Source organism: Rhopalosiphum padi, chromosome 4 (assembly GCF_020882245.1).
Source record: "Rhopalosiphum padi isolate XX-2018 chromosome 4, ASM2088224v1, whole genome shotgun sequence".
Taxonomy (NCBI): domain Eukaryota; kingdom Metazoa; phylum Arthropoda; class Insecta; order Hemiptera; family Aphididae; genus Rhopalosiphum; species Rhopalosiphum padi.
In genome coordinates, this window is record NC_083600.1 from 18,975,044 (window position 1) to 19,002,346 (window position 27,303).

Below are 27,303 nucleotides of genomic sequence, written 5' to 3' on the forward strand. Positions count from 1 at the left end.
ATTAAAACCAACGGTCTACGTTAGAATTGTGTTGAATACTACTTTATATGTAGTATAATATATCATAGGAATAGTTGAAGTTCCCATTTGACTGAATTGGTTCCTGTTTTACAAAGGTATTTAAAATACGATATTTTTGTGTAGTATTAATGTCTTATTTATCTAAGCTAAAAGTATGTTTATACGTGTAGCGTGTAGAGGTATTAAGAATGTTAAAATGTATTTTAGAGTTTATATTATTTATGAGTGTTATTGGATTCTACAGGACAAGTTATTAGAGAATTATTAATTTATTATTTCATTTTGATAATGTGATAAAAAAAACCAATATGATTCAGAAAAACTACTACATTGTTGCTCACTGCCTTTTGGCTTAGGGGGGCAGTATATATATATATATACCTACCATTAGATTTTTCACTTTGTATATAAGTACTTATTTACTTACAAGGAAATAAAAAAAATAGACAATTCAAAAAATAACATAAAATTATACTTGTTAAAAATATTTTTATTGATTAATAATAATAATTTACAAAGTCAAAATTGTATAAATAAGTTTTAAAATAAGAAATTATGCTGTATTTTATTTTTTAGATATAATTTGTGCAACTACAAAACTACATAACCAAATAATCAGTCCAGTTAATATAAGAGAAATCAATGATATGTCCAACAAAAAATACTGTACATCATTTAACTCTAATGAGTCACTTTTAAGATGTTCAGCTCCGCCATTCCGAATAATATATTCGACCCAATAAACAGCTCGATCTAAGGGTTTCATTGGTTGATCTTTGAATACCTGACTCTGGATTTTTGCCATTTCTTTAAACCTAATTTAAAATAATTTATTTTTAGAGTTTATATTATTATTTATTAATTTATTAAATACTTTAGACATACATCACATTCGACAATACTTCTTTGATGGCATTTTCAAACGATTCTTCAGTCATTTCAAAAAAATTTACTAATTTACCATACCCTTTTTGCTCAACTATTTTCATATTTAAATACTGGTCAGCAAAAAATGGTACTCCAACTATAGGTATTGCGTTACTAACGGTTTCTTCTATGCTATGCAATCCTCCGTGAGTTATGAAAAGTCTAACGTTTGGATGTGCTATATAATATAATACATACTAAATACCTATGTATATATTACCAAAAATGTTACAGTTTAGAGATTATGACAATTCCTAATACTTAAGGGAAATAAATTATATTGTTACCTATAAAGGTAGTACATGTTAACATTTCCAGACGATAGCAGGAAATGATAAGTACACAGTAAAATTAAATGTAAATTATTTAAAATATAATATAATACCCAAAACAATATAATAAACAATAGTCAGTTTAATTTTTTTTTTTTAGATATTTTGATTTATTTGTCCTATAGCTAAATGTAAATAATACACTCAATATATTCGATACGAAATTAATTCTTAAGACTTTAAAAGTAGGAAAGTGATGCGTGATAACTACTGATAAGTGATAAACATTGCCTATAATAAACTACAAAAATGATGGTAGGTAATCATTCTACTTTATTAGAAGTTGTCATAATTTCCAGTAACATAATATACACATATATTATATATACATGTAAACATATGACAAAATAATAAAGGCCGATAAGATAGGTTTTCCAGTGTATTTTAACCTGTAATAATTTTAACCCATAATAATGACGCTTACTATTACAGAGACGGTCAATAATATTTCTTCCCGACAACAAATAATAAACAATAGTCTTAATTCAAACTCAAATATAATTTCATACAATGTAATGTCATATATTATATACACAGCGTCGTCGGTTGTTATGAGAAACGGGATTAAAACCAAATACATAAGTAATCTCATAGTTATATGTGGGTGTAATAAAGTCTTCTAGGTAAGTCTTGTACTTCCGTTATTAATAACGTCAATTGTGTATAAATTCATAAATTCATAGTTATAAATTTATAATATATAACCTATGTTTAATTATATACCTATATAGCCTATAGGTATACAATTAAAGGTGTGAGTTTGACTAAAAAATACTTAAACCTATATTTACAATGAATTCCTTTTTATAAAAAACAATTTTGATGGTTTTGTGGCTATTCGTTATATACACAGGTTTCACTGCATATAATATATACATATACAAATCTATGTAAATTAATTATATTACAATAAGTAGCGTAGATTATGGTGCAATGTTTACTTTTCCAGGGCCATGTCCATGTCTAAGTTTTCTGTGTGGCAAAAAATTTCATTTAAAAATGAAATTAATGTTTTATATAGTTAGTTATACCTATACCTACATAAATTATTATATAGGTAATATCAAATAAGTCGTAAGCACTAAGCACTTAACTACTTAAGTAGTAAATTCCTTATAGTACTATATTAGGCGTACCTATTTAACTTTCCCTGTAAAGTAGGTACCAATATAAATCATACAGGGGCGTATCCAAGGGGGGTTCGGGTCTAGACTCATCCCAATGATTGACAGAATTTAAAATTCTTAAGGTGCAAACCACTAATTGTTGGAAATTTTATGTTAAAAAAATTTGGACCCACCCCCTTGAAAAATTTCTGGATACGCTCCTGAAATCATGTATGTAACAACAAAAATCAAAATTAAAAATAGTGATAATTCAATTCTTATTATTTTATATTACTAACATATTTACCTAAAATGTCGTTTTGTGGAAACCATGAACCAGTCATAATGTTTTTAGACAGCTGTACACTATCATTAGGTATCCACTTGATTATTACTTTTTGTTTTAATTTTTTAATAACACTAAGAAAAATGTTCAATTTTTCTTTAGGTAAGTCATTTAAATTGACCACCGTACCAAAACTGAAAAATATTACTCCTTCATCTGCATCATCTAAAAAACTTTGAAGATTCTAAAATGGGAAAACAAAAATATTTTTAAAAAAAATACTTTTCACAACTAATACAAATTATTCGAATTGACAGATAACTCCAGAATAGAAAAGCATACTGCAGAAGTAGTATACAGCAATTGCCAATTAGTACCTTTTTATATCAGTTAGGTATAACTAACTTTTATAACTCACTTCGGGTAAAGACTTTGGATTTTTTATGTGCATTCCACCTACTTCAACGATCCCGGGAGAATACGGTCTAGCTACACCAATCGCAAAATTTGAGTTGACCAATGTTAGTGACACATTGTTCAACATATGCTCGAGCGGAGGCCTGGACTCCCAGCCTTCGTACTTGAAGTATGTGTTCATCACTTCTTTCATTTTAGGTAAATATAGGTAATTTTCAACATAAGACTGCATGAGCCCAGTTATAGTGTTTTTTAATCGTTCTACGAAGCCCATGTTGCCCGCCGTTTGTAAACACACGTCCGGTATATATGAAAATGTGGAAGGAACGTGTAGCCATTTGCTGACACTGACCCAGAGCATTGCCGGTGCCAGATTTATGACAGGGGCGTTAAATTTGTGGCCCATGGCGACAGTGTACTCTTGACAAAACGTTTCGATCATGACCAAATCGAACGAATTCGAACTCGATTGTTGCATGAACCTTTTCATGTTTTCGTTCGACATGACTGTTTCGGATAATTTTACGCCAAGGCTCCATTTCACCTGGACCGACGTTACAAAGTTCATGTGTATTAAATCCATTACATTTCTCTCTGAAACAAGAATTAACTGTTAAGTTAATAAAATGTAAAAAAAAAATATTCGGCTAAAATTTCAGTTAGGTACAAAATATTTTATGTCTATACCATCGTTATATTTTTATCAAATACAACAACATGCTAATATATAATTTATAATATGATTGATATAACGAACTGATATAGTCGAGTATTCGAGTAAATAGTATATGGTTTTTGTACATTGTACAATGTATTAATTTAGCTACTAATTAGAGCGATAAACAAAAAATATTCTATACTAGGTACTATGAAAAAAAAAACGAGAACAAATATACTAAATAATATTCATTATACATATCCATAAACGCGAGTGAAACAGAATGGTGAGTCTGAATTAAATTCAATATTAATTAATATTTTTAAAAAATCTATAAAATTATAATTTTGTAATTGAACCGCATTGATGATAGAATTCGCTTTATGCGTTTTCGATTATTTATAACATTGTACGCATTTTTAAAGTATACGAACCTCTATTTTTGTTAACAAACGGTCCTATATCCGTATAGTTGGCTATCGGACGATCTAGAGGGAACGAACTAGCTACCGTTACATTGTGTCCTCGGTGTGCTAACTCTTCGAACAGCGGCTGATATCCGCGAAAATGGCTTTTGATCGGCAACGGCATAAACACTAATATATTTGCCGCCCTCGCGACTGTGGTGCAGGCTGCGATGCATAAGACTGCAGAATAAAAAAACGAACTCGGCCACATTTTAGATGAGAACATAATCGTGTATTAAAAATAAAAAAATAGGTAAATTTCATAAATTGTTATAAAACGATATTGCGGGTCCGTAGACTTATAGATCGAATAGAATTAATACATATTACTCGTGGTCGTGAAAAAACTAAAAGGGTAAAGGTAAAACATGATTTTGTTTAGGCGTCGTCGTTCGTACACTCGTATATTATTATACTGAATACGGCTATTTCAAAATAGTCTCGTCATCACGCGGTCTCCGTTGGGTCTGATATGTACAGTACTTTAGTCTTTAACACGCGCATCATATAAAATCACCTTGATAACAATTCAATCATTGTTGTAGACCTTGATATAGAGTTCAAAATAAATATTAATACACTATATGTACATGAAAAATATTACAATATTAATGATGGTACGGACGGCGGCGCCGATGTCGCTGCCGCGAACGTAAAATACCTACTGACTTGACCGTCGCCTGTATTTCTGAAGGCAAGTCAGCAGAATTCTTTTGGGAACTCTTTAGTCATCACCGGTTGTCACCTCACACCTGGTCGATAGTCGTTATTAGTACTAACTCCAAGACTATACCAATGCCATCGCACACCCCTCTCGTATAATATGTATGTCTGTGGTCTGTCCAGCTCTATGATTTTATAATATAATATTATTGAACCATGTATATTATAATATGTTTCTTTTTTTGATTATTTCAGTCTCAGTTTTTATTTTACAGTGACTTTTCAATATCTATGTACACTTGACACAAACTCTACTGCAGAACCTACTTTTTCGTAAGTTTTATTTAAATTAAAAAAAAATTGAAACGAGATGAGCGAATCCATTTATTTATACGAATATTATCTTTGACGTGTTAAAAAAAAATTGATCACTAACGTGCAGAACGAATATGATACAAAATAATTAATTCGTTATTTCAAGTTGACTTTCCAAGTACTAAATTTTATTCCCGATCCCAATATTCCAGTTCGTAATAAATTATTTCGATTATTATTTATCATACTAATAAGATAATGCATTTATGTTCTCAAAACTAAAATAATAAAATTTTATGATATTATATTTTCTTTACTTAGATAATGATATTATGTTCTTAAACTCCTTAAGCCTCAACTCAATAAATTCAAGTATACCAGATATATCATATTATACTTATACCACAAATGTGTGTGAACGATAAAAATACGTAAATACAAAAATTGTATAGGAATAAGAAAGATATAACATTGGTGGCACAAGAAAAACACGAACAAATTGCAAAAATTGACGCGTACCCCTGGTGGGACTCGAACCCACAATCCCCGGTTTAGGAGACCGATGCCTTATCCATTAGGCCACAGGGGCTAGCTAAGAAGTTTTAGAGGTGAGCAACATGTTACAATCGTTATTATCATTATATAATATAAACATGGTACTTAACAATAAAAATTACATAACAGTTTTAATCCTAATTATTCTAAATTCTAATATTGTATAATATCTGATACTTTTTTACTGCAATAATTTTCGAACTCTTACCTACTTGATATTAAAGACCTAAAATTTTTTATATACAATCTCATCTATTTTAGATTATTATAATGCCCTAAAATATACAAACCACTACAAATTAAATAAATTATAATCATTATATGAGTTATTTGATTGCATGCAAATATTGCAAATACAAAATAGATAGGTAGGTAGAATAGATACCAATACCTTACATGAAGATGTTAATTTCTCCACATGCAATTTTGTTAGATATTAACAGTCCTAACACGATTATTAAAACAAAACTTTTTGTTAGATATGTACACTTTAAATTTAAGATCTTTTCAACTGATTATTGCTGTAAAAAATATTTACCTACTATTGTATGCATAAAAAGTGTTCATAGGTTATGTACACTAGGTACTACCTACACTATTCTCAATTTAATGTGAATTACAGATTTTTGTTACCTATTGGCTATTTGATTATTTGAGTTAGATTAAAAAACATTTTTTCTATTAAAATAATACTTATGAATCTGGTTTTAATATAAAATAAATTACCAGTATTCAATTACTGTTACGCAAACATAGGTAATTATGATTTATAAAAATGAAAAAAAAAATGATATAGTTAGATTTACTTCTTATTGACTGAAGTTTGAATTATCTATTTTTGCTTTTCCCAATATAATTGAGTAGGTAATTGTCAGAATCTTTATTAAGACCTTTTATATTTTCTAGAAATTGTACTTATAATTTTTAAGTGTTTTATGAAATAGTTCAATACACCGCAATATGTATACAACAATAAAAATACTATACATGGTTCAAAATTATCAAATAAGGTAAACTTACTTTAAAATAAATACAATACATCATACACGATATAGGTGCCTAATTTAAAGTAGGTGTGTACATTGTGGCATTGTACTAACAAATATATGTAATAGCAAATAGCCATGCCTAGCTCTATTTATCTAATATTATATGTTATAATTTTAAAGCATGGAATAAGTAGTCTAGGCATAAGTTACATTACATTAAGAGGTTGTCAGTCATTTTGTTATCTCATTATTAAAAAAAATACAAATAAAACGTTTGATAGGTATTTACAATATTAAAGTTCTGATGATAGGAACATTTTCTAATACCTACCACTAGACACTGGTATTGGTATTTATTTAATATTAGCCAGTAGGTAGCTATTAATTAAGTCTACTATTTTATTTAAGTATTAATTATATTATACCTATATGTATTTTTTAATATGTAAACTTTTTATTATGTAGTTTTATTGTAAAATTTAAATAAGTGAGAATAAAGCGACGAATAACTAAGAAGTTTTTTTTATACAATCTCATCTATTTTAGATTTTTATAGTCTTGACTTGCAAGTTATTAACAGATTATGTATATAAATGTCTAATTACTCTAATTAAGTGCATATTATGATCAATAGTCGAAATTTTGTACATGTAAAAACATATATCTAGACATTATGACTGTGATCGAAATTTAACAAAAGTTTACTGTTGCTTATAGTAAAACAAACATTAAATACAGAAGGATATCAAGTATGTTAAATTTCTATACTCATATTTTTACTAAACTCTTTCAAAACATGATATTTTTGTCTTATTTTATTGTCTACATTAACATTTATATTTTTTATAATCCTAGCAAATAGATTTTTTAAGTTTGACACATGAGAAATTTAAAACATTTAATTCAATTTTAACTACTAAAGAGGATGTTTAACTCAATACACTCACACATGGGTTTACTTCACCTTATAACATAGCAAATTTTTATTATAAAATTATAAAAAACACTGTTCTTACCTACCCTTAACACAGTTTGATAGTTATTTAAATTCACTATCAATACAAATTTGGGTTTTGGTAACTAAAATATTGCATTTTAAATATTTGTAAGAACAAAATAACATGTTCAGATATACAATATGTCCCCTTGTTATAACCTTTTATAAAAATTATAATTTAACAATAAGGAACAGCAACTAGATAGTTTTACTTTGAATCACTATGGTTATAAAATATATAAATTGTTTTTCTATTTTCATTTAAACTACACTATATAACTGAGAACTTATTAAATAATATGTATGGGTAAATCCCTAACCTTAAAAAACAAATTCAATTCAATTATATTATATCTTAAGCTATTCTCTTAAAATGTTGTGAATTTGTGATTAGTCTTAAAAATTATTAAAAATAAGTTATAATAAATCAGTATCAATGAAAAGTATTTTTTTTTAAAGATAATTTTAATTTTTAAATTAGATAATACCAGGGGCTATTTTACGTTATTGGGAATTGAATTCGATGGCCAAAACATTTTTTTTTAAGTTAATAAATAATAAATTTACTTAATATATTTTTATTTTTTTTTTAATATTGAAAGAATATTTTGTAAAACTATTAAAAAAGTATACTGCTTATTTTAAATGACATAAAAACATATTTTAAGGATTTAAGAGAGAATATAAATCCTATAAATCCGACCTCTAGTCATATTTACTAATAAATACATTTTTTTTAATAGATCATTTTGTGCAACTATCTTATCAATATTATTATGGTAAATTTTAGCAAATACTATAAACGTATATTTCATTTGATTTTAGTTAACATTTCCTTTTCAAAACTAATTAACATTCAATTTCTAAAAATTCTTTTAACATACAACCATCGTAGATTTGTAATTGACAGTATACCCATTTCTTTATCATAATCATACTCTAAAAATAGACAATATTACAATATCATCGTAATAATAATATATTCATTATTCAAAATATAAACTATAGAAAATGTTTTGCAATGTCATGTATTATTAACGTTAATGCAAAAGTATTTAATTCATATTTAATTATAAACCAGATACCAATAAAATAAACTGTTTCCAAATTGTATATTAAAGTTTGATATTATTATATTATTAAAAACATTTTAAATATAAAATACCATTGGGACTGGGGGCCCCATAATTTGGTATGAACAGGGTCCTACCAGAAAAATCCCGAATTCCCAATAGCCTATTCACCTCCAATATTTATTTTTAATTCTTTTATTATTTATGGATTAGATAAATAATAATTTAATTAATTTTTCTTTAGTAGATATCAAGATTCCCAATTACTAAGAGACACCACACAAAAAAAAATAGTAAAATATAAATGAATTATAATTTAAGAATAATAAATTGTCAAAAATAAATTATCAAGACATTCTTTTTTTATTTTTGGTTTATTTATGTTTTATAAATTTGTTATTTAACAATTGAATGATAAAATGTAAAACCAGGAAAAAGTTGGTAGTTTTCCTCGGAGTATGACCAAAATATGTTTACTTCAACTTCTTCTTTGGGCGCAAGTTGTTAGTGTGTCCACACTTCTTCTTGCGGCAGTTAGTTGCTCTTGGGTGGAGACGAGCATAACATTTACGGCATATCATTTTGTCACAGTTGTATTTCTGGGCCAACAAACGAAGAGTGGGCTCAATAACACCACCACGGAGACGTAATACCAAATGCAATGTAGATTCTAAATAATAATAAAAAAATTAATAATTTATATAAATTATATAGATCAAGATCGACTACCAATTATGTTTATGTAACAAACCATAAAATAGTAAAAATTAAAATATTTAAACACTGATAATTATATTTAGAATAAATATTTAACATAATGGATTTATTTAAATTGATAAATTAATTAATATTTAACAAAAGTGAAACGTTATAGTGTTCATAATAGTGTTAAGTTCAGAAAATAATCTTAATAGTTATTAAATTAATGTAACTACTTAATCATAAATTGGTAGATGGATATTTAACTTATATTTAAGTGATTATATAAAACACATAACTAAATCTATTTAATAACATATAATGATGAGAACAATTATAAATAAACATACCTTTTTGGATGTTATAATCTGACAATGTACGTCCATCTTCAAGTTGCTTGCCAGCGAAGATCAAACGTTGTTGATCGGGAGGGATACCTTCTTTATCTTGGATTTTGGCTTTGACATTTTCGATAGTGTCAGAAGACTCGACCTCAAGGGTGATGGTCTTCCCTGTAAGGGTTTTCACGAAGATTTGCATGTTGATGTGTTCTGTAAAATGAAATTAACATGTAAATAATTAACGTATCAACATAACCTCAAAACATTTTTAAAAACGTGTCTTAAGAGCTTTATATGACACATTCGAACACTTAGTGTTAATAAATATGAATAAACATAAACCGTAATAGGTACCCAATGAATAAATATCAAAAAAAATAAAAATCGTTCCAATTAAAATGTGGTCATAGACACTAGTTAAGACTTCCGTCAACGCGTAAGCGTTTGATTCTATTGAATACTAGTGTTTAATCGTGACATTGTTAATTTCGTTTACTTTAACTCATTCAATGAAATGCTTTAAAAATACGATAATTTGTAAAAAAAAACTTACCTTCTGGTTGTGCGCAGACCAAAAGCTATTCGCAAGTAAATTTTGTCGTTTAAAACCACGAATACAGTCCAATAGGAAGAAATGTGATTTGTAAAGAAAAGTATACGAGTATACGATGTCGCTTATCAAATAAGCAGCCGCAAACGCAGGTATGCCAACGTTCGCTGTTCATCGGTGCCCGATGAATAAAATGATATCACGTATAATGAAAAATATTGGCGCTAAATAATAAATGCTTTTAAATGTTAAGTAAATATAATATTATCAACGATATTTAAATATTTATACGTATTACGTAGGTATAATACACCACAAAATATTCGAATCACATTAAAAAAACAAAATCAAATTTTTGCTTTTTGATTTTTTCGAATGTGTAAGTATAATATCATTCACTGACATAGCAATTTCCTTATTAATATGTAATTATGTAATAGGTAGTGTTAATCTCTTTTCTGTGGTGTTAATCCACATAATTGTTATATTGGTCCATTCTCGAGCGCAACTACCTTTTTAATTAACATAATCGTACAAACATATAGCAAATGGCAAACTAATTGAATATATTGTAATACTAGGTGAGTTTGTATTATCTTAAAACAGTACAAGTTATGTATATTAATTATACCAAAATTAGCAAATCATGTCATATTAAAATTTAAACATCAATATGCTCAGAAGCAGAGCATATTTTAAGAATTTTTCACTAGGTGGCATGAATGCCACCTATTTTATATGTTAAAATATGCTCTGCTCAGAAGCAATTAGCATTTTTATAGTTTCTTTCAAAATTAATAATATAGTTTTTATAATTTATTAATCATCATCTATCATAAACTATAACACAATATACCATTATTAATAATCCTAGAAGACATTTAAGTAATATATCCCATAAAGGTATAAGTATAATTATAATTTATAATAAAAAAATGTGTTATAATAATATAGTTCACAGTAGATGGATCACCGCCACCACTTTATGGAATTTTAATTTTTAAATAGTCTATGCATATTTTTTATCTCATTTTCTTTAGCATAATTGAATAAAAAAATTTAATATTAAATAAATATTTGTTTTATATTATAAATTGTCATTCAATAATATGTATTTTTATAACTAGAACAAAAGATATTTAAATTTTTTCTTCTCAAAATACATACATGAATATTATAAAAAAAAAATTAAGTGGCATAAACTTGTAGGCACACCTTCAACGTTTGTATTAGGTAATTACATTATTTTATATAGGTAGTTCAAGAAAATATGCCTTGAACCTATTGAAATGTTTAGCCAAATTATATAATTACAACTCCAATACGAGAAAATGCTTAATTCATACAAAAAGTTTTTTACAATATCATTCTTTACAAAATTACAATGTTCCATGATTATCATACATATTTAGGTATTCTTTTTTCAAAACTTCTTACGTACAAGAATTCTATTGAAGAAGGAACTATAATTATTTCTTTAAGTGTTCAGAATATTCGGTACGACTATAATTCAAGACTTGAAAATAGTTATAATCCATATTCCATATCCACTCATAAACGCTCACGTATCTTAAAACTTCCGGAATATCTCCATCGAAAACTTAAAAAGAGATAATGCGGTGTCTCAATATTTTATGAGAAGGTTATACTTGAAATTAATCAAGTTCAATTGTTACCAATGGATCATGCAATATAGGAGGTTTCTTTTTTCAAATTGTATAATTATAATACATCTTTATTAATTTTTTTTCGACTTTATTTTTATTTATGTATTTTTAATTGTTATATAAAAATAAAACTATTTTAAAGTTTACTTTATTCATATTTTTCTAAAATTATAAAAACATGAAGGAGTAACAACTATAACAAGAGAGAATTTTTATCACTAAAGAGTTATACTAATGAGTTAACTTTAATAATCTATATTATCTTTGAATTTTACACCAATCTTTGAATTTACCTATTTTATATGAGATACCCAACAGTTTAAAAAAAAATTGATTTAGCCTCTAAATCATTAAAATTTAACTTTTAGAATTTAGTATTTAAATAACTATAGGTTTTAAATACATACTTTGGTTACATCGATATTCAATGGTCTTCAACCTTTTTGGACTCGCAACCCACTTTTTTAGGCCTACATTTTTCGCGACCCACGTAAGCTTTGTAATAAAGCTAAAATTGTTTAATACTTTTCAGTAGTACATTACCAAAACTGAATAAATAAAAATTACATTTTAGTATGTATTTTCATTTATTAATTTTCTAAGTTTAATAATTAAAAAATGATTTTTTTACTTTATATAATTTTATAAATTTTATTTTTATTTTAAAAAGAAGACTTATCACGATCTAATTAAAAAGCTTACCCAAAAATGTATCGTGACCCACCGGTTGAAGACCACCGGGTTACATTATTCTAGTAACATAGGTAACCAAAAAATATTTACACAGCTTATATAGAGTATAGGTATCATTATCATCCATGGTTATCATTCCCGAGGTGTTAAGATAAGATTTACAATCGTGAGTAAGTACTATGTAGGCCGTAGGGAACTATACTGTCTTGGTGGACAGTATAGTAATATGTAGTGTAAAGCACATATACCTATATCAATATTTCATACTTGGTAGCTGGTAGTTAATTCAATTAAATTATGTTTGAAACAGGAAACCCTCTTTTACAAAATATTTCATTTTTATTTATTATGTTTATCCTTTAATATTAATTACAATTTGATATGTCAGATATATTGACACTCACCAAAATTTCATAGTAAAATAATTTAAAGATTAAATATTGGTAAATTAAATTAACGTAATGTATATATTTTATCGGTTTTTGTAGATAACTCTTATTGTAATCATTTGTAAATCATTTACAGTCTCCGTACATTTTAGTTGATAATTATTATTTACTAATGGAAATAATGTATTAGGTATATGTACAGTTGGTTGTATACTTATAATTTTATGATTTACTTTTAATCTTTCGTAAAATATACTTAATAAAATAATATATTTATATTATTATGTAGCATTGTATAGCTTAAATCATTAAATTTATTTTGTTTATTTGTTCAAACTTTGAAATACTTCAATCGCTGTAAGTAAAATAATACTTTGACATTTCTATTTTAATGTATTATAATATGTAAGGCGAAACCCGTTCCTCAATATTTTACGTGTAGGCAACACAACAGCCGCGTATAATTTTAATAATGTCTACTCAGTAAAATTTTAGTTGCAACTTTTTATTACGTGTTCCAAATTTTGCAGTATCAAATTATAAATCCGAATCAAGCAAAGTGATTAATTTAAACAAAGTTTTATTTTTCTCGAAATTACAAATTTCAGGGATTTTACATTAAAATGCATAACTTATTATTTTAATTTGTATTTAATGAAACTTATTGAATTATTACACGTGCCTAGGTGTTATTTGTATTAAACAAGTAAAATGCCAGGTCACATAAATATATCAATAAACATTGAGCCAATAGTGAGCTAATTATCCCTTAGACACAATTTTGTAGCACGTGTATGTTTGGTCCAATTATTTTTAATGAACTATTAGACGAAATATATGCAATAATGCAATTTTTTTATGTAACTCAGCACATATAAGACAAGCGTATTCCTTATCATTGGTATCAATGACTTGAAAGTCTATAATGCATGGTTTTAGATTAATAATGCAATGGAATAAAGATAACGAAGACAATCATATTAGTCGGAGAACATCAATTTCAAGTAGATACATATAACATATATTTACATATTACGTATCTTAAATCTGTATATAGTCCAGTAAACGACAAAATCGTAACATGCGTTGATCAACAGCACTCGGAAGCTAAATGTCAAAAGACTATACTTTTAAGAATAGAAATACTTAAATATAATTTTAAACAGTATCGGGGTATCATTAAAAAATGTACTTAAAACTTAAATAACAAAACTTGTATTCATATATAGGTAGTTAACTATGAATTAAAAATTATTTATAAAACCCATAGGATTGGTTCAAGAGTACGACAGTGCTCAAATTATACAGAGTAGAGAGTAGATGAGGGGGTAAGACGCTGGATAACGGAGCTACTCTACTTTTTTTAATTATATTAAAAAGTTAAAAAGAGAATTTTTAATGGGTAGTATCAATTGTGTCATACACTAAAAATGTTTTGAAATCAATAAAATTCTAAAAATCCTAATTGTAGTTCAGTAATAAATATTTTTAATTTTCCTATGATATTGATAAGTGCTTACACTTTTTGGTCTGACATAATTATTTATATAGATGTATTAGTGTATTGCAGATTACATGTAAATGTGTAATGTGTTGACGTGTTTTTATAATTTATTTTGGGAATATCTTTCGTATTACACATCTAATAAAATCCTTTCTGATTTGATTGCAGACTGTTCTGATGATTTGTTCTGTAATGTATACGAAATGCGTCAACATAATCTGTCAAGGTAAAGTAAAATTAAATATTAATCAATAAATGTAGAAATGCACTTATAGGCACAACCTTAAATGGGCAAACATAATATAAATGCTTTATCGGAATAAAATAATTACAATATAAGTAATTAAAAAAAATCAACTAACTTAAATAAAAGTTTAACGTAATATATAATATTATATCCATTATAAATGTTTATTTTTTATTGTCATTTTTATTACCAATTATTAATTACTCATTACTCGTTAGTCATTACACAATTTGAAATAATATTTTTTCATTATTCATGAAGGACAGTGCCATACAATGTAATGTATTATAGATTTACCGAAAAATAACTATTCTATTTAGTATTTACCATCATTCACACATGACTTAAACGCATACTACAACTTTTTATAATTTATTATTCTCATCACGTTTCTCTTGTGACTGTATTATTCTTGTAGTAAAACTAGATGTTTAAATATTATTACATAACGTACATAGGTAAAATTGTTACGCGTGTTATTCACAAAAAGTTAAGTTAAAAAATCTCCACCTCGACGGAGAATTAAAAAATCAAACTGAAATAAATTTAATTAAAGAAAAAGTAATATAAATATAACTGTAAAATAAAAATATGTTTGAACGCAAAGTTCTGACATTTTAAAATGTTTATACTTTTTATCACTTAAAAAATTATCGATTTCTGATATTATAATTATTATTAATATGATGAATTGTCATTCTTCATAAAATATATAGATTTCAGACGGGTAATAGTCAGCAAGTACCTATAGATAGGTAACTTTTTTCAATTTTAGCTAATTATCACAATAACACATAATGCAGCATCGGTCTGCGGATCAAGTTGTAATAGTTTTCACTTTCGTTGCATTTCTTTTCGCGTACGTCACAGTACCGAGTTGAACTAAAAGTTTCCAATGGAAAACCGGTTTCCTAAGTGTTCTCCTACTCTCAATTATTCGTACAGAAATGTAAACATATAGGCATATATAAATATTATATTATATAGGTAGGTAAGTAAAAAATATATTTGCTTATTTATTAATGTAGTTTCGACTACGCGGATCGACACTACCGGTCTAGAGATTGTATTTGAAATGGAAAACAAGAACGAGTATGATATAAGTGATATAACGTATATACTTGTATAATATATAATTTACCATGTATGTTTGTGTGTTATAAAATAGCTATGAGGAGGTGAAGTGAAGTAATGACTAACGTATATTACCTACCTAATGTTTATCTATATCTATATAATATAATAATATAATAATATTGCTGTATATTTATATAAATATATCTTAATCTTAAAATTGTTTTGATTTAAATATTACGAGTACTGAGTAGTAAATATATAACAGTAAATAAAAGTATCCTCAGACCTCAATAACAGTTAAGTTACTTTGCAAATATTAGCCAAAATGATAGCCATACATTTTACATTTATTTTTCATAGAAATAAATACATCTTTGGGTAGGTAGTATTTATAAACATTAAGAATTTCTAATGAAATTATTAAACCACGGATGTAAGTTTTTATCGTGTTATCGTATATTGTAATTTTATTGTTATTTAATGTACACGCTAAGCAGTTACTCCTTACTAGTTATACTAGTTTTAGGTTGAGTAATAAAATCAAAAATTTCACATAGCTACCTGCATCCATCATCGAGAAAAAAATGCAAAGTAAAATGTTTTATTATTTTTTAAAGAAAAAGAATATAAATTATAAAGTTTCAATAATAAATGTTGAAATTATTAGTACAATTCAAAAAACATTAATAATTATAAATATTACCTGTAGTGTAAAATATACCAATGTAAGAGGAAGAACGTTTAACATTATAATTAAAAAAATTTAGTTGTTATTTTATCTGTCAGTCTGAACAAATGATCGAAGCAGTAATGCAGTATCGATATTCGTTTATTATTATTTATTATCGTATAAACTAATTTATTATGTTGACGACATTTATAAAATATTTTGAACTTAAACAATATTTGATTTAGTCTTAGTGTATGATTATTAATTAAATGTGGCAATTATAATATTACATAGACTGTAAGTATATAACTTCAAATTTGACAACATTTTGGAAATCGTGATGTGTAGGTTGTACCTACTGTTATTGCTATATAACATTTAATAGGCACATATGATTATTATAATGATAATGATCTTAGAAATCAATGTGGGAAGTTAAGCTTGCATTGAAAGGAGAACGACATAAATAACCGCTATTACAAAATGGTATATACTACCTCTACTATAAAAACCCAATGATTCAACAATAACAAACATATGGATACAGTTTAGCAGATTTAAATTGCTTAAACAACCATACACTTTCTTCTCGTGTATCTTTTTTAAACCAATTGTTGTGTTTGTGTTTAAAAACCGAAAAAATTATTTTAGGGTTGTATCTTTTTTTCAAGCTTTCTTCAATTGTTCCATACATTTTTATAAGTACCATTACAGTGCACGTTTTTTGTCCACAAACCCATAAACCATACGAACACAAACCTTGAATGAATTAATTTCTCGAAAGTATTAATCTCTAATAACACACTTATAATTCTTAAAATATGCCCAACACTTGCTCGTTCAAGGCTCGTTTGTATATACGTATGGTTACATATATTATATTATTACATTTATATAGGTATATAACGTATAGTTATATAGATTAAATTGAATCATATAATAATCCGATTATTTTATAGAATTATTTAATTCATTCAAATTTTGCAAACAATAGATACATTGCACATTAATCGCGATCATCATTCATTAATAGTACCAAAGTCTATATATCAATTATTGACACGGTGGCTTAATGCAGAATCCGTTCACACAGTCTCTTCGCGTACATGTGTGTATATATTATTAAGCTCAGTGTAACGGAGTGTGAGCGTAAGCGTAACACCAACAATATCAAAACCACCACACCCTTGAATAGTTGAATATTGATTATGCCAATGCCCAATGATAATAATATTATGTCATAACAATACATGCGTATTGTCGTATAAAAATTCCGTGAGTCAAACAAACGTTGGCAGTCACATAAGTACCTAAATTGCGTATACAAAACCATAAATAATTTGAATACAAGACTCTGTGATGACTTCAGCGAAATGTGTAATATTCCACGTATAACCGTGTAGGTATATTTAAATATTTTAGATTAGTTGATGTATAAAACACGTAAAAGGTAACTTAAAACAAAAGAAGTTCTGATTCATTATAATTGATTTTAATATTTAAGGTATTCCGTTTGTATTTATGTAAATATGTGATACAGAATAATAGTTATAGGTATTTACTCTTTAAAATTTATTCGCAGCGTTACTAGATTTCAAACAGAAAATTAATTTTCCGATTTTTAGTAATTATTTTTTTAACACAATAAAACAAATACGCTGCTTTGTTATATAATAAAAATTACATAAAAGAGATACATTCAAAATACATCAGTATAGCAACCAATATTCTTGTATTAGTTGCTTTTAATGTATAGGTACGTCTAAAAGACTGCAAGTCATAAACTCGAAATAAAGTACCTGGGTGAATTTAAAAAACAAGTATCTGATTCTATCCACGCAATTATCATTAGTTGTATTGTTATGAACTTATAACTTATGTTGTAGTAATGTTAAACCATAGCGTGTGCCTTTGTAGTATATTTATTTATTTTTAATATACAGTGATTACGAGTTGTATAGGAGGCTGTGGGCTTTATGTGTTATGTACTTATATCTATTGTTAAAACATTTATTTTCTAATTTATAGAAACATTATCGAAGCATTTACTATTATTAATAGACGCGCATCACTCATTTATTATGATTGTCATCGGTAAAATGGTTCAATATATTATCTAGCATTATATTTTTGGTTTAATATGATATCTACTTATTTACTACTATATATGTATCTACCGACTACCACTTTTATTCATTAAATTGTATTTATGGAACACCACCATTCCTCATTAGATTGGTTTACAATAAGTTTTAAGGCTGTATTTATTTTAATTTTGTATCTATTTTTAAAATGATTTTACTAGGCTTCGATTCTTTGAATGTTGATTAAAATAAAAAATTCACTGCGGTAGACGGTACCTATTATGATGATACCCTTAATTGCGTAAGCATGAATATGCTACCGCTGATTACTGTGTTCAATAGATACGATTTTACTATCAGTAATAGATTTTTACTTCATTTCGAATGGTTGGAAATTTGGAATAAGGGTACCCTTATTAAGTATTTCTTTTTTTAATCAGGAAATATCTGGTTATGGATATAGTAGAAAGGTAGAAGGTATAAGGTCTATAACTATATCATAATTTAATATGTTTAAACAAATGTTTATTTGAGAACGTCCTCTTTTGTGTTTCCCTTTTTCTCGGAAAAAAGATTCATCGATTTGAGCTCATTTTTCCACTCATTTTTTTATGTTTATTGAATTCAATTGTACCAATCAAATTACTCGTAAACAGACAAATATTATATTAAACAATACTGTCTGCCCAATAGTTCAGCACTTAATGATACAAATGATACAATATACTTTTAATTTTGAATATTAATCTAGACCGCCTAAGTGATTAAGTATACAGAATAAAATTAATTGTTTTTAAAATATATAAAATTATAAAGCGACTACTTATATGATGAGTTTCCAGCATCACTATAAATTTATATAATCGACCTTACGGTTATAAGACTATAAATAAATATTACGCACATCGGGAAATCAAAACCCTTGTGTAATAATGATTAAAAGAATTTGATATCACGAAAAACCATAGTAATGTATACTTTACAACTTTCTCTGCGGTAATATTGTTGTCCTTTGCGTACCTAAGCGTACACTTTATATAATAAAATACATATATAGGTAGCGTAAGTTCACGTAATGGTTGAACCTATATTCATGAAATGAATTTATTATACGTATAGGCATGTAAAAAATTAGTGGCCATCTACAGATATTGATCATAAATATAAGTACATAATACCTAAGTCAAATCGCTTTAAACAATGGTCAATGAGGTATAAACTACATTATAAACAGGTCTATCTATTGTCCATAATAACTATACCTTAACTGTTAAAAGCTATAGATTTACATAAGACGTATAGTAAATGGTTATGTGTTATGATGTATAATATATATGACATCGGTGAACTAAGAGGAATAAGAGGCTATTAACACTCCCAAAAGGGAGGGAGCCCTATTAAAAAAAATAATACTAGGACTTTTGAAAACTGTTTTAACTGTTTTAAGTCTATTACAATGTATATAATATACGTCTGCACTATACATATTCAATGTATATTTTATTTAATACATTTTGATGTATAGCAGAATTGCCAGAACTCTTATCCAAGTGTTCTCCATATCATGTAGTCACACCCATAATCTGTAGTAAGTAGTAACCACAGAAATTATTTTTTATTATTAATTATCATCATATTCAAATACATTTGATATGAGTACCCGCACAGATAATGCCTTTAATTAAGAATTGGAAATGGTATTTTAAAATTATTTTTAGTTTAAGTTAATACTAACTACTTGTTGGGTATGTAATAATTTCTTCGAATAATTTAATAACATATTTCTTGATATACAAAAAGTGATCGATACAAATTTGTATACACTTTTCGATTGTCGTCCTGATTTTTGAGCCAGTGGCAATTGTAATTATCAATATGATACAGAATAAATAATAGCATACTAATAATAAACGTATATATTATTTGCTACATGTAGTTTAGAATAATGAAAAAATATTTAAGTATGGAACAACAGCGCAACATTTATTTTAAGTAGTTTTTCTTTTGGTCATGAATAATAATGAATAATACATAATATTTAAGGTAATATAGCAAGTACCTCGGACATTATTGTATTTTTAAAATATCATTTTATTATTTATATAGTGTCTATTGCCGATAAAACATAATTAACCACGGTAATTAAAATTAATCTGATTATTATTATTAGTTAAGAAAATTTCATTAGAGGTACTATTATAATAATATTTAAATTTTAGATTTTGTCAAAATCAAACATAATATGTCCTAAAACATTTTTAATAACTTAATTGAGTGTTAAACCATATTACAATGCTAATTAACTACTTGACACATGTTTATCCGAAAACTGTATTTCTTACAGTAATTTAATATTATATTTTGTTGTAATATGACTTTTTTATAAAAAATGAGATATGTAAACTACACGAGTACCTACACGGCTTTCATAGAACATATGTGTGTATAATAGAGTTGTGAATAGGTGACTTAAAAGCAGCTTTTATATTTATTAGCAATACGAACAAAATAAACGTATTTCTAATAAATAGTGTAGCTTACTTAAATATTTAAAACAGTAATGTTACCTATGTATATAATATACTCGTATAATATTATACTACTAAATTACGATGACTGATGATGTCGTAATAGTGTTGCAAAAAACAAATGCTCTAGTGTACATCAATATAAAGTCAATAAAAATCCGGCTTATAAACAACCGCATTTGAGAATAAATTATAATATAGAAATAAAAAGCATAATATAATAGGTATAACGTTTCGAATTATTAATCAATCAAAGAAAATACTATACAGGTATATTCATCGGTGATGGTTATCTGATCGAAACTTCTAATCGCTTTCTACAACAATACGGATCTACGCGGGACATCTTATAGTTACATATTATTATTGTTATAACGGAATATTAGAATACATATTTTTATAATCTAACCTGACAAACAACGAATACGGGTTAGTCTCTAAGACGATGATTGTAAATTGAATACGCCGGCGCTATACAGATGACACTATATATATATATACATATATATGTATACAAATAAAAATAAGTAAATAATCTGTGCGACTATATAGGATTTTGATTAATAACCGTCGCCCGTTTTTATTGAAATTATCACCAAAGTAGATTTAAGTTTTTATAACTTTCTAAACTATGGTATTTGATATATATGTATAGGTATTGCTGCAGTGACCGTTGTCGGCGGTGGCGTACTGGCGTGTTTATAAATCATTGTGCTCTCGTCTTGGTGGCCGACACAATGGAATCGAAACGGAGAAGACCGATTGCATTCTAATACAACAACACTCATATTTTCATACTTATTTAAATGACAACGCGCGTGTACCATTTTCACTTTCTTTTAGTTAATGAACTTTTAACCAGCAACGGTGCACGCGTCGTCCGTGGAATCGTTTCGTGACCGTAATAATAAAGAACATTATTATAGGTATTTATAATATGTTGGTGTGCTTATTTATCACGACGATTCGATCGTATCGATTTAAATCGTCAAGAATGCATTCGTGTTTCGTCACAAAATAATGCATTAGTATACTTTAATATTTAGTACGCTATAAATTAGCCATTGCTATCGCGTATTGATTACGCCACTAAATAAAACACACGAGATATATCAATTTTCAATTATCTCGGCATCCGATCTATTATCGTCACCGGCTACCAGTGTTTTTATTTGTATTCAATAGGCGACGGGTTCTCGTATATACCAATCATTCTGTCTCACGGATAAATACAAATGAGTCTTAAAAACACATCAAATTACATATAGGTATTATTATGAAGTAATTTATTGCGTACATATATATATATGTTACCTACGGGGGAACTCCGATATCTAATAATTTAACGGTCATTATATAATTATATTACAGTTTAATAATTCGTTTTTCAAACACGTACCTGGCCGATGTAGTAAAGAGTTTCGTTTACGAGATACAATATTATAATTATAATCGAATTAAAACGTTTTTGATATTATACTCATCGTCGGGCAACTTATTGTAGGTACATCATAGAAAGTTTATACATTTTGAGCGCCTTATAATTATATTTAGCGTGTATTCGTCGACATAATATATCAATTTTAAACACCGCGGCATATTATATTATATTATATGAAGAAGGCGTGTGATATCGTAATTGAGTCATTGTCGTCTTCGGTTCATGCAAATCTGTTACGGTTCCATACAACATACAATTTGGACAAAGCCCAGAATTCAGATTATTTTTGCCGTGGCGCCTCATTATTGTTCCTTTCACTCGATATAATAATATTTGCCCTTGCATACCTGCATATATAGGCTCGCCCACAACACCCGCCGAATAGTGGACAATTGATGGATTTTTTACTATTTTAGTGTGACTAGTCATACATAAATACGCACGTGATAATTTCGTAACGTCCATGTAGGTATTGGCATAATACACGGGTGCGATTTAATATTGTTGTTATACTTGAGAATGATTTGGGCGAATATTATCATAGGTGTTATTTTTAACATTTAAATTATAAATTGTTACATTCGAGCGTGTACACTGCGGTATTAGTCGAATGAAATGAGAATAGTTATATACCGTAATGATAATATATTAGACATGTTTCACGGCAGATGACTATTATTGGCGCGAGTCCAGTTCGAATCGACCACACGACTAAACACGAGCATTTTACATATTATGCGCTTTTACTTGTTCCGTGGAACATAATATAATGCATCCGATAACAGGATCGTATATAACTATAAAATACCAAATTAGGACGGAGAGTATACTTATACTATATTATACTTTTACTTTACTTGAAAATAATATACAGGATCTGAGGTAACGCCAATCCGATTTTTTCGACTTCAGTCAAAACTTGTATTAATATAATACAAAAATATATTAAGTCTCACCGTCGTATCGATCATTCACGTAAACAAAATATATTGATACATATTGTTATTACTGACGATCGTGTAACTACCACTACTAGAAAGGTAATAAAAATAAATTGCAAATATCATAAATCATCGCCTACGTCCGCGAATTTGAGGAAGTTTCGAAACGATATTATATTAATAACCAAACGATTTGAATTGTGTACTTTCATCTTTTAAACTGTTAATATCCTGTTTCCGACGTAAACATAATAAATTACAAACATATAATAACACTGCAGCTAACGATGTGCTCAAAATACTTAACATTAAACTTCAATACCTAATCGAAACTTTCCGATTTTTAAGAAAAGTACGACGAATTATTTACTTTTATACCCCTCCCCCACAAAATACTAACTAAATCAATTTTTTTTTTATCGGCAAGTAAAAAACAACCCTCGGAGATGAAGATCAAATTATTTTTTTTTACTTTAAAAAATGCCTTCGTAAAAAAACCTCGTTTTAAAATCAATTTATTCATTAATACGTGCGGAATTTAAACTTTATACATTTTATTAACTTTAAACATCGTGTATTTATTGTGTTACGTCTAGTGAAATATTATAGACGTTATAAAGTTTACATTTTTCATCTTTACGAGTCATCCACTTTATTTCGTCTTATTAAAATAATTATAGTTCAACCGCAGAATTACCAAATAAATAATAGAAATTTAATATCATTCAAGTAAATATATACTTTTTGTTAAACTGAATATAGAAGAATAATATTTTTACACAAGTGTTTATCTTATTGTTTTTTAAGGACTTAAACTATTTTAATATACTGCGTCACAATATGATAATCTTGAAACTATCACGACCTAAAATGAAAAAAAAACACAAAGAATGATGACACACAAAATACTCGTTTAACGGATGATCTTGACTTTTATTAAATGTTTTACCTAATATAAAAGTATTATATAATGTATTTGAACCTCGATAACTGGAATTTTTTTTTATTCCCCTTGAAATTGTTGAAACACTCAACATATTATTAGTCTCGTTACTCAAATATAATAAAATTGTGATAAATAGCGTTTAGTCGAAGACTAAATATCTGAGAATTTCTGTAAACACATTATATTTTTTTGGAAATCATCGTAACTCGAATGTATAATAAAAATAATATATGACTAATTTGTAGCAGATACAGTTAATATCGATCAACGGACTAAATTTTAATCGTATGATACAATCGATGATGATGATAATGTAGTCAGTGAACTGTTGGCTGATAACGAAACCCTAGGCATTAATACTATATCAAATAGTAATGATTCCGAAAATAATGAAAATTATGAGTCTCAAAGAAAAACTTTAAATATCACTTTAACGACGAACTAAGCAATGTCATCATTATAAACAGTAATTACAGACAATTAATTGAATTTATGTAGATATTTATTTATATTCGGAGCATATAGTATAAGCAAATTGGAAGATGTTAAAAACACCCGAAACATAAAAAATTATTAACTAAATGTTTTATTTAAAACTGTTCTATCTTTTTTTTTTAATTTCTATTATACATATTTATCATAACGTTTTTAGTCATATTTTTTTTAAAAATACAATTTTATTATGTATTATAACATAGTTATATACTTATATACATGCAGTATTTAAAATTGTATTATTCCATTATACAACCAAACTAAGCCAAAGTTTTAATAAATTCATATTATTAGTAATTTCAAATAACACATATCTTGAACGCTTTTTTATTTCTCTTCAAGTCATCTTGATTCTATAATATAATATAATATTAAAAGATAATCGTATATCGGCAGGGTCAATAAAGTGTCACCTGTTGGGTGTCGGGATGTCGGGGTGTTGATACTTTTATAGTGCAGCATTTGGCCTCAAATATAATGTCAAAACTACGTACAGACAATCAATTGATGGTAAACCAGTTGAATATTATGAAATCGTTCAAAATACATGCATTAACAGTAAACATGCGCAAAAAAATACCAACGTGGAGGATTATTATTGTTTGATGACTGTATAATTTTGGCAATGAACACAAATAAAAATCAAATATTTTGATGTTGCACCATACTACATCTCTCTGGCATAAGATATATTTAAAAAGTAAGTACAAGATATTTAAAAGAATTTATCAGTTGTTTCTTAAATTAACGCTAAAATATAATTTATAAAAATACAATTAAAAAAAACGAAATACAACAATAATAACTATAGGCATAACATTGATGAAAATAACAATTCTTAAGTTGTTTATTTAAAGTATGAGTAAAGGTATTTATATATTCTATATAAAATTATTTGAATTATTATATTTAATATCAGACACAAGATACTAAAAGGTTATTTTTTAAAGCAATTAATTTAATAAATCCAACATTTCCCCGTATATTATTTTTTCGTCAGATATTATTAATGCAAATTATATATTTTATTTTGGTTCTGACGATCTACCATTCATATTTTTTGCTCAAACATATTATAAATATAATTATACATCTATATCTATATCTATAATGTTATTAAGATAATTTATTTTAAGTATAAATGTACATGTCATCAAGTAAAATGCTTCTCAACACTTTGAAAAATACGGATTACGTGTAAAGTATTTCAAATGTAAAGGTTTTAAATGATCATTGAATTATTAAAAAGAGTACCCACAACACTATATTTTATTATACGACAGTAATCCGTAGTCTAAGACTTGAAAAAATTATTCTCTTAATTAAAAATACAAATTTAATTTGGAAAATGTTTAAGTATTTCGTTAAATAAAATAAAATAGGCGTTAAATTATGATCGTGCCAAACACTTTACACTTTTGAAGTTTTGAATGTGCATGTACGAATAAAAAAAAAAGTGTAAAACCTAAATAAAACGAATCTAATATATTATTTTAAATAAACAAATTACACACATAACATTCAACGTTAATTAATACTATACACTAATAGATACCTTTAGGGTTTTAGCAATCAACTAAATATAAAATCGTGTGTATTTAAGCTACACACTATATAATAAATAATAAAATACAATAAAATACAACATTATTATTATGTTAGCCAAGTTACATGTTATATTATAGGTTATTTAAACGACAGTTTAATATATATAATCGGGTTTCTAATTACTAAAGAGTACTCGTTTTTTTTTTTACAAATGTGTACCTACAACTGTACTTAGCGTACTTATAGTATAATAACTAATAAGCTACAAATAGGTTAATGTACCACTATTATTCTACTTACCCGTATAATTATTACAATCATTGAAATATATAATTCTATACATTATTCGTTTGAAAAAAAAATACAGTATCGTGTAGTATCATTATAATAAGTATATTGAAATTAAAATAAAACATTGTAATGGATTATTATGGATTACCTGTAATTTTTTTGATTAAGATAAAGAGGACTAAGATAATTTGCGCAGTTGTAGTGTATGTCTTTATGCTTGTTAGTCTTAACTACAGTTATTTCATACCATGCATTTTCTAAATATCTCAAATTTAATTATTCAATAAAATAATACATTTTATTATAATCTATAATTAATAAGCCGCAGTCTGATAATTCACGAGTTAGGTTAACTAAAAAAGTTAAAGTTAAAGTTAAGTTAATAG

At 26.8% G+C, this 27,303-nt stretch overlaps 2 protein-coding genes and 1 non-coding gene across 3 annotated transcripts; all 3 read right to left on the reverse strand.

The window, feature by feature from the left end:
• Positions 1-490: 490 nt before the first annotated feature.
• Positions 491-4,872, reverse strand: LOC132930470 (UDP-glycosyltransferase UGT4-like). The gene is made up of 5 exons (XM_060996360.1): positions 4,182-4,872; positions 3,091-3,683; positions 2,694-2,916; positions 907-1,126; positions 491-836 (listed from the first exon to the last, which is right to left on the reverse strand). The coding sequence occupies exons 1-5, from the start codon at positions 4,438-4,440 to the stop codon at positions 587-589; spliced, it is 1,545 nt and encodes a 514-aa protein (XP_060852343.1). The 5' UTR covers positions 4,441-4,872; the 3' UTR covers positions 491-586.
• Positions 4,873-5,708: 836 nt separating this feature from the next.
• Positions 5,709-5,781, reverse strand: Trnar-ccu (transfer RNA arginine (anticodon CCU)). Its single transcript has one exon. It is a non-coding gene; the product is annotated as a tRNA-Arg (tRNA).
• Positions 5,782-9,161: 3,380 nt separating this feature from the next.
• LOC132930313 (ubiquitin-ribosomal protein eL40 fusion protein) lies at positions 9,162-10,560 on the reverse strand. Its single transcript, XM_060996109.1, has 3 exons — positions 10,400-10,560; positions 9,856-10,056; positions 9,162-9,476 (listed from the first exon to the last, which is right to left on the reverse strand). The coding sequence occupies exons 2-3, from the start codon at positions 10,043-10,045 to the stop codon at positions 9,280-9,282; spliced, it is 387 nt and encodes a 128-aa protein (XP_060852092.1). The 5' UTR covers positions 10,046-10,056; positions 10,400-10,560; the 3' UTR covers positions 9,162-9,279.
• Between the last annotated feature and the right edge of the window lie 16,743 nt (positions 10,561-27,303).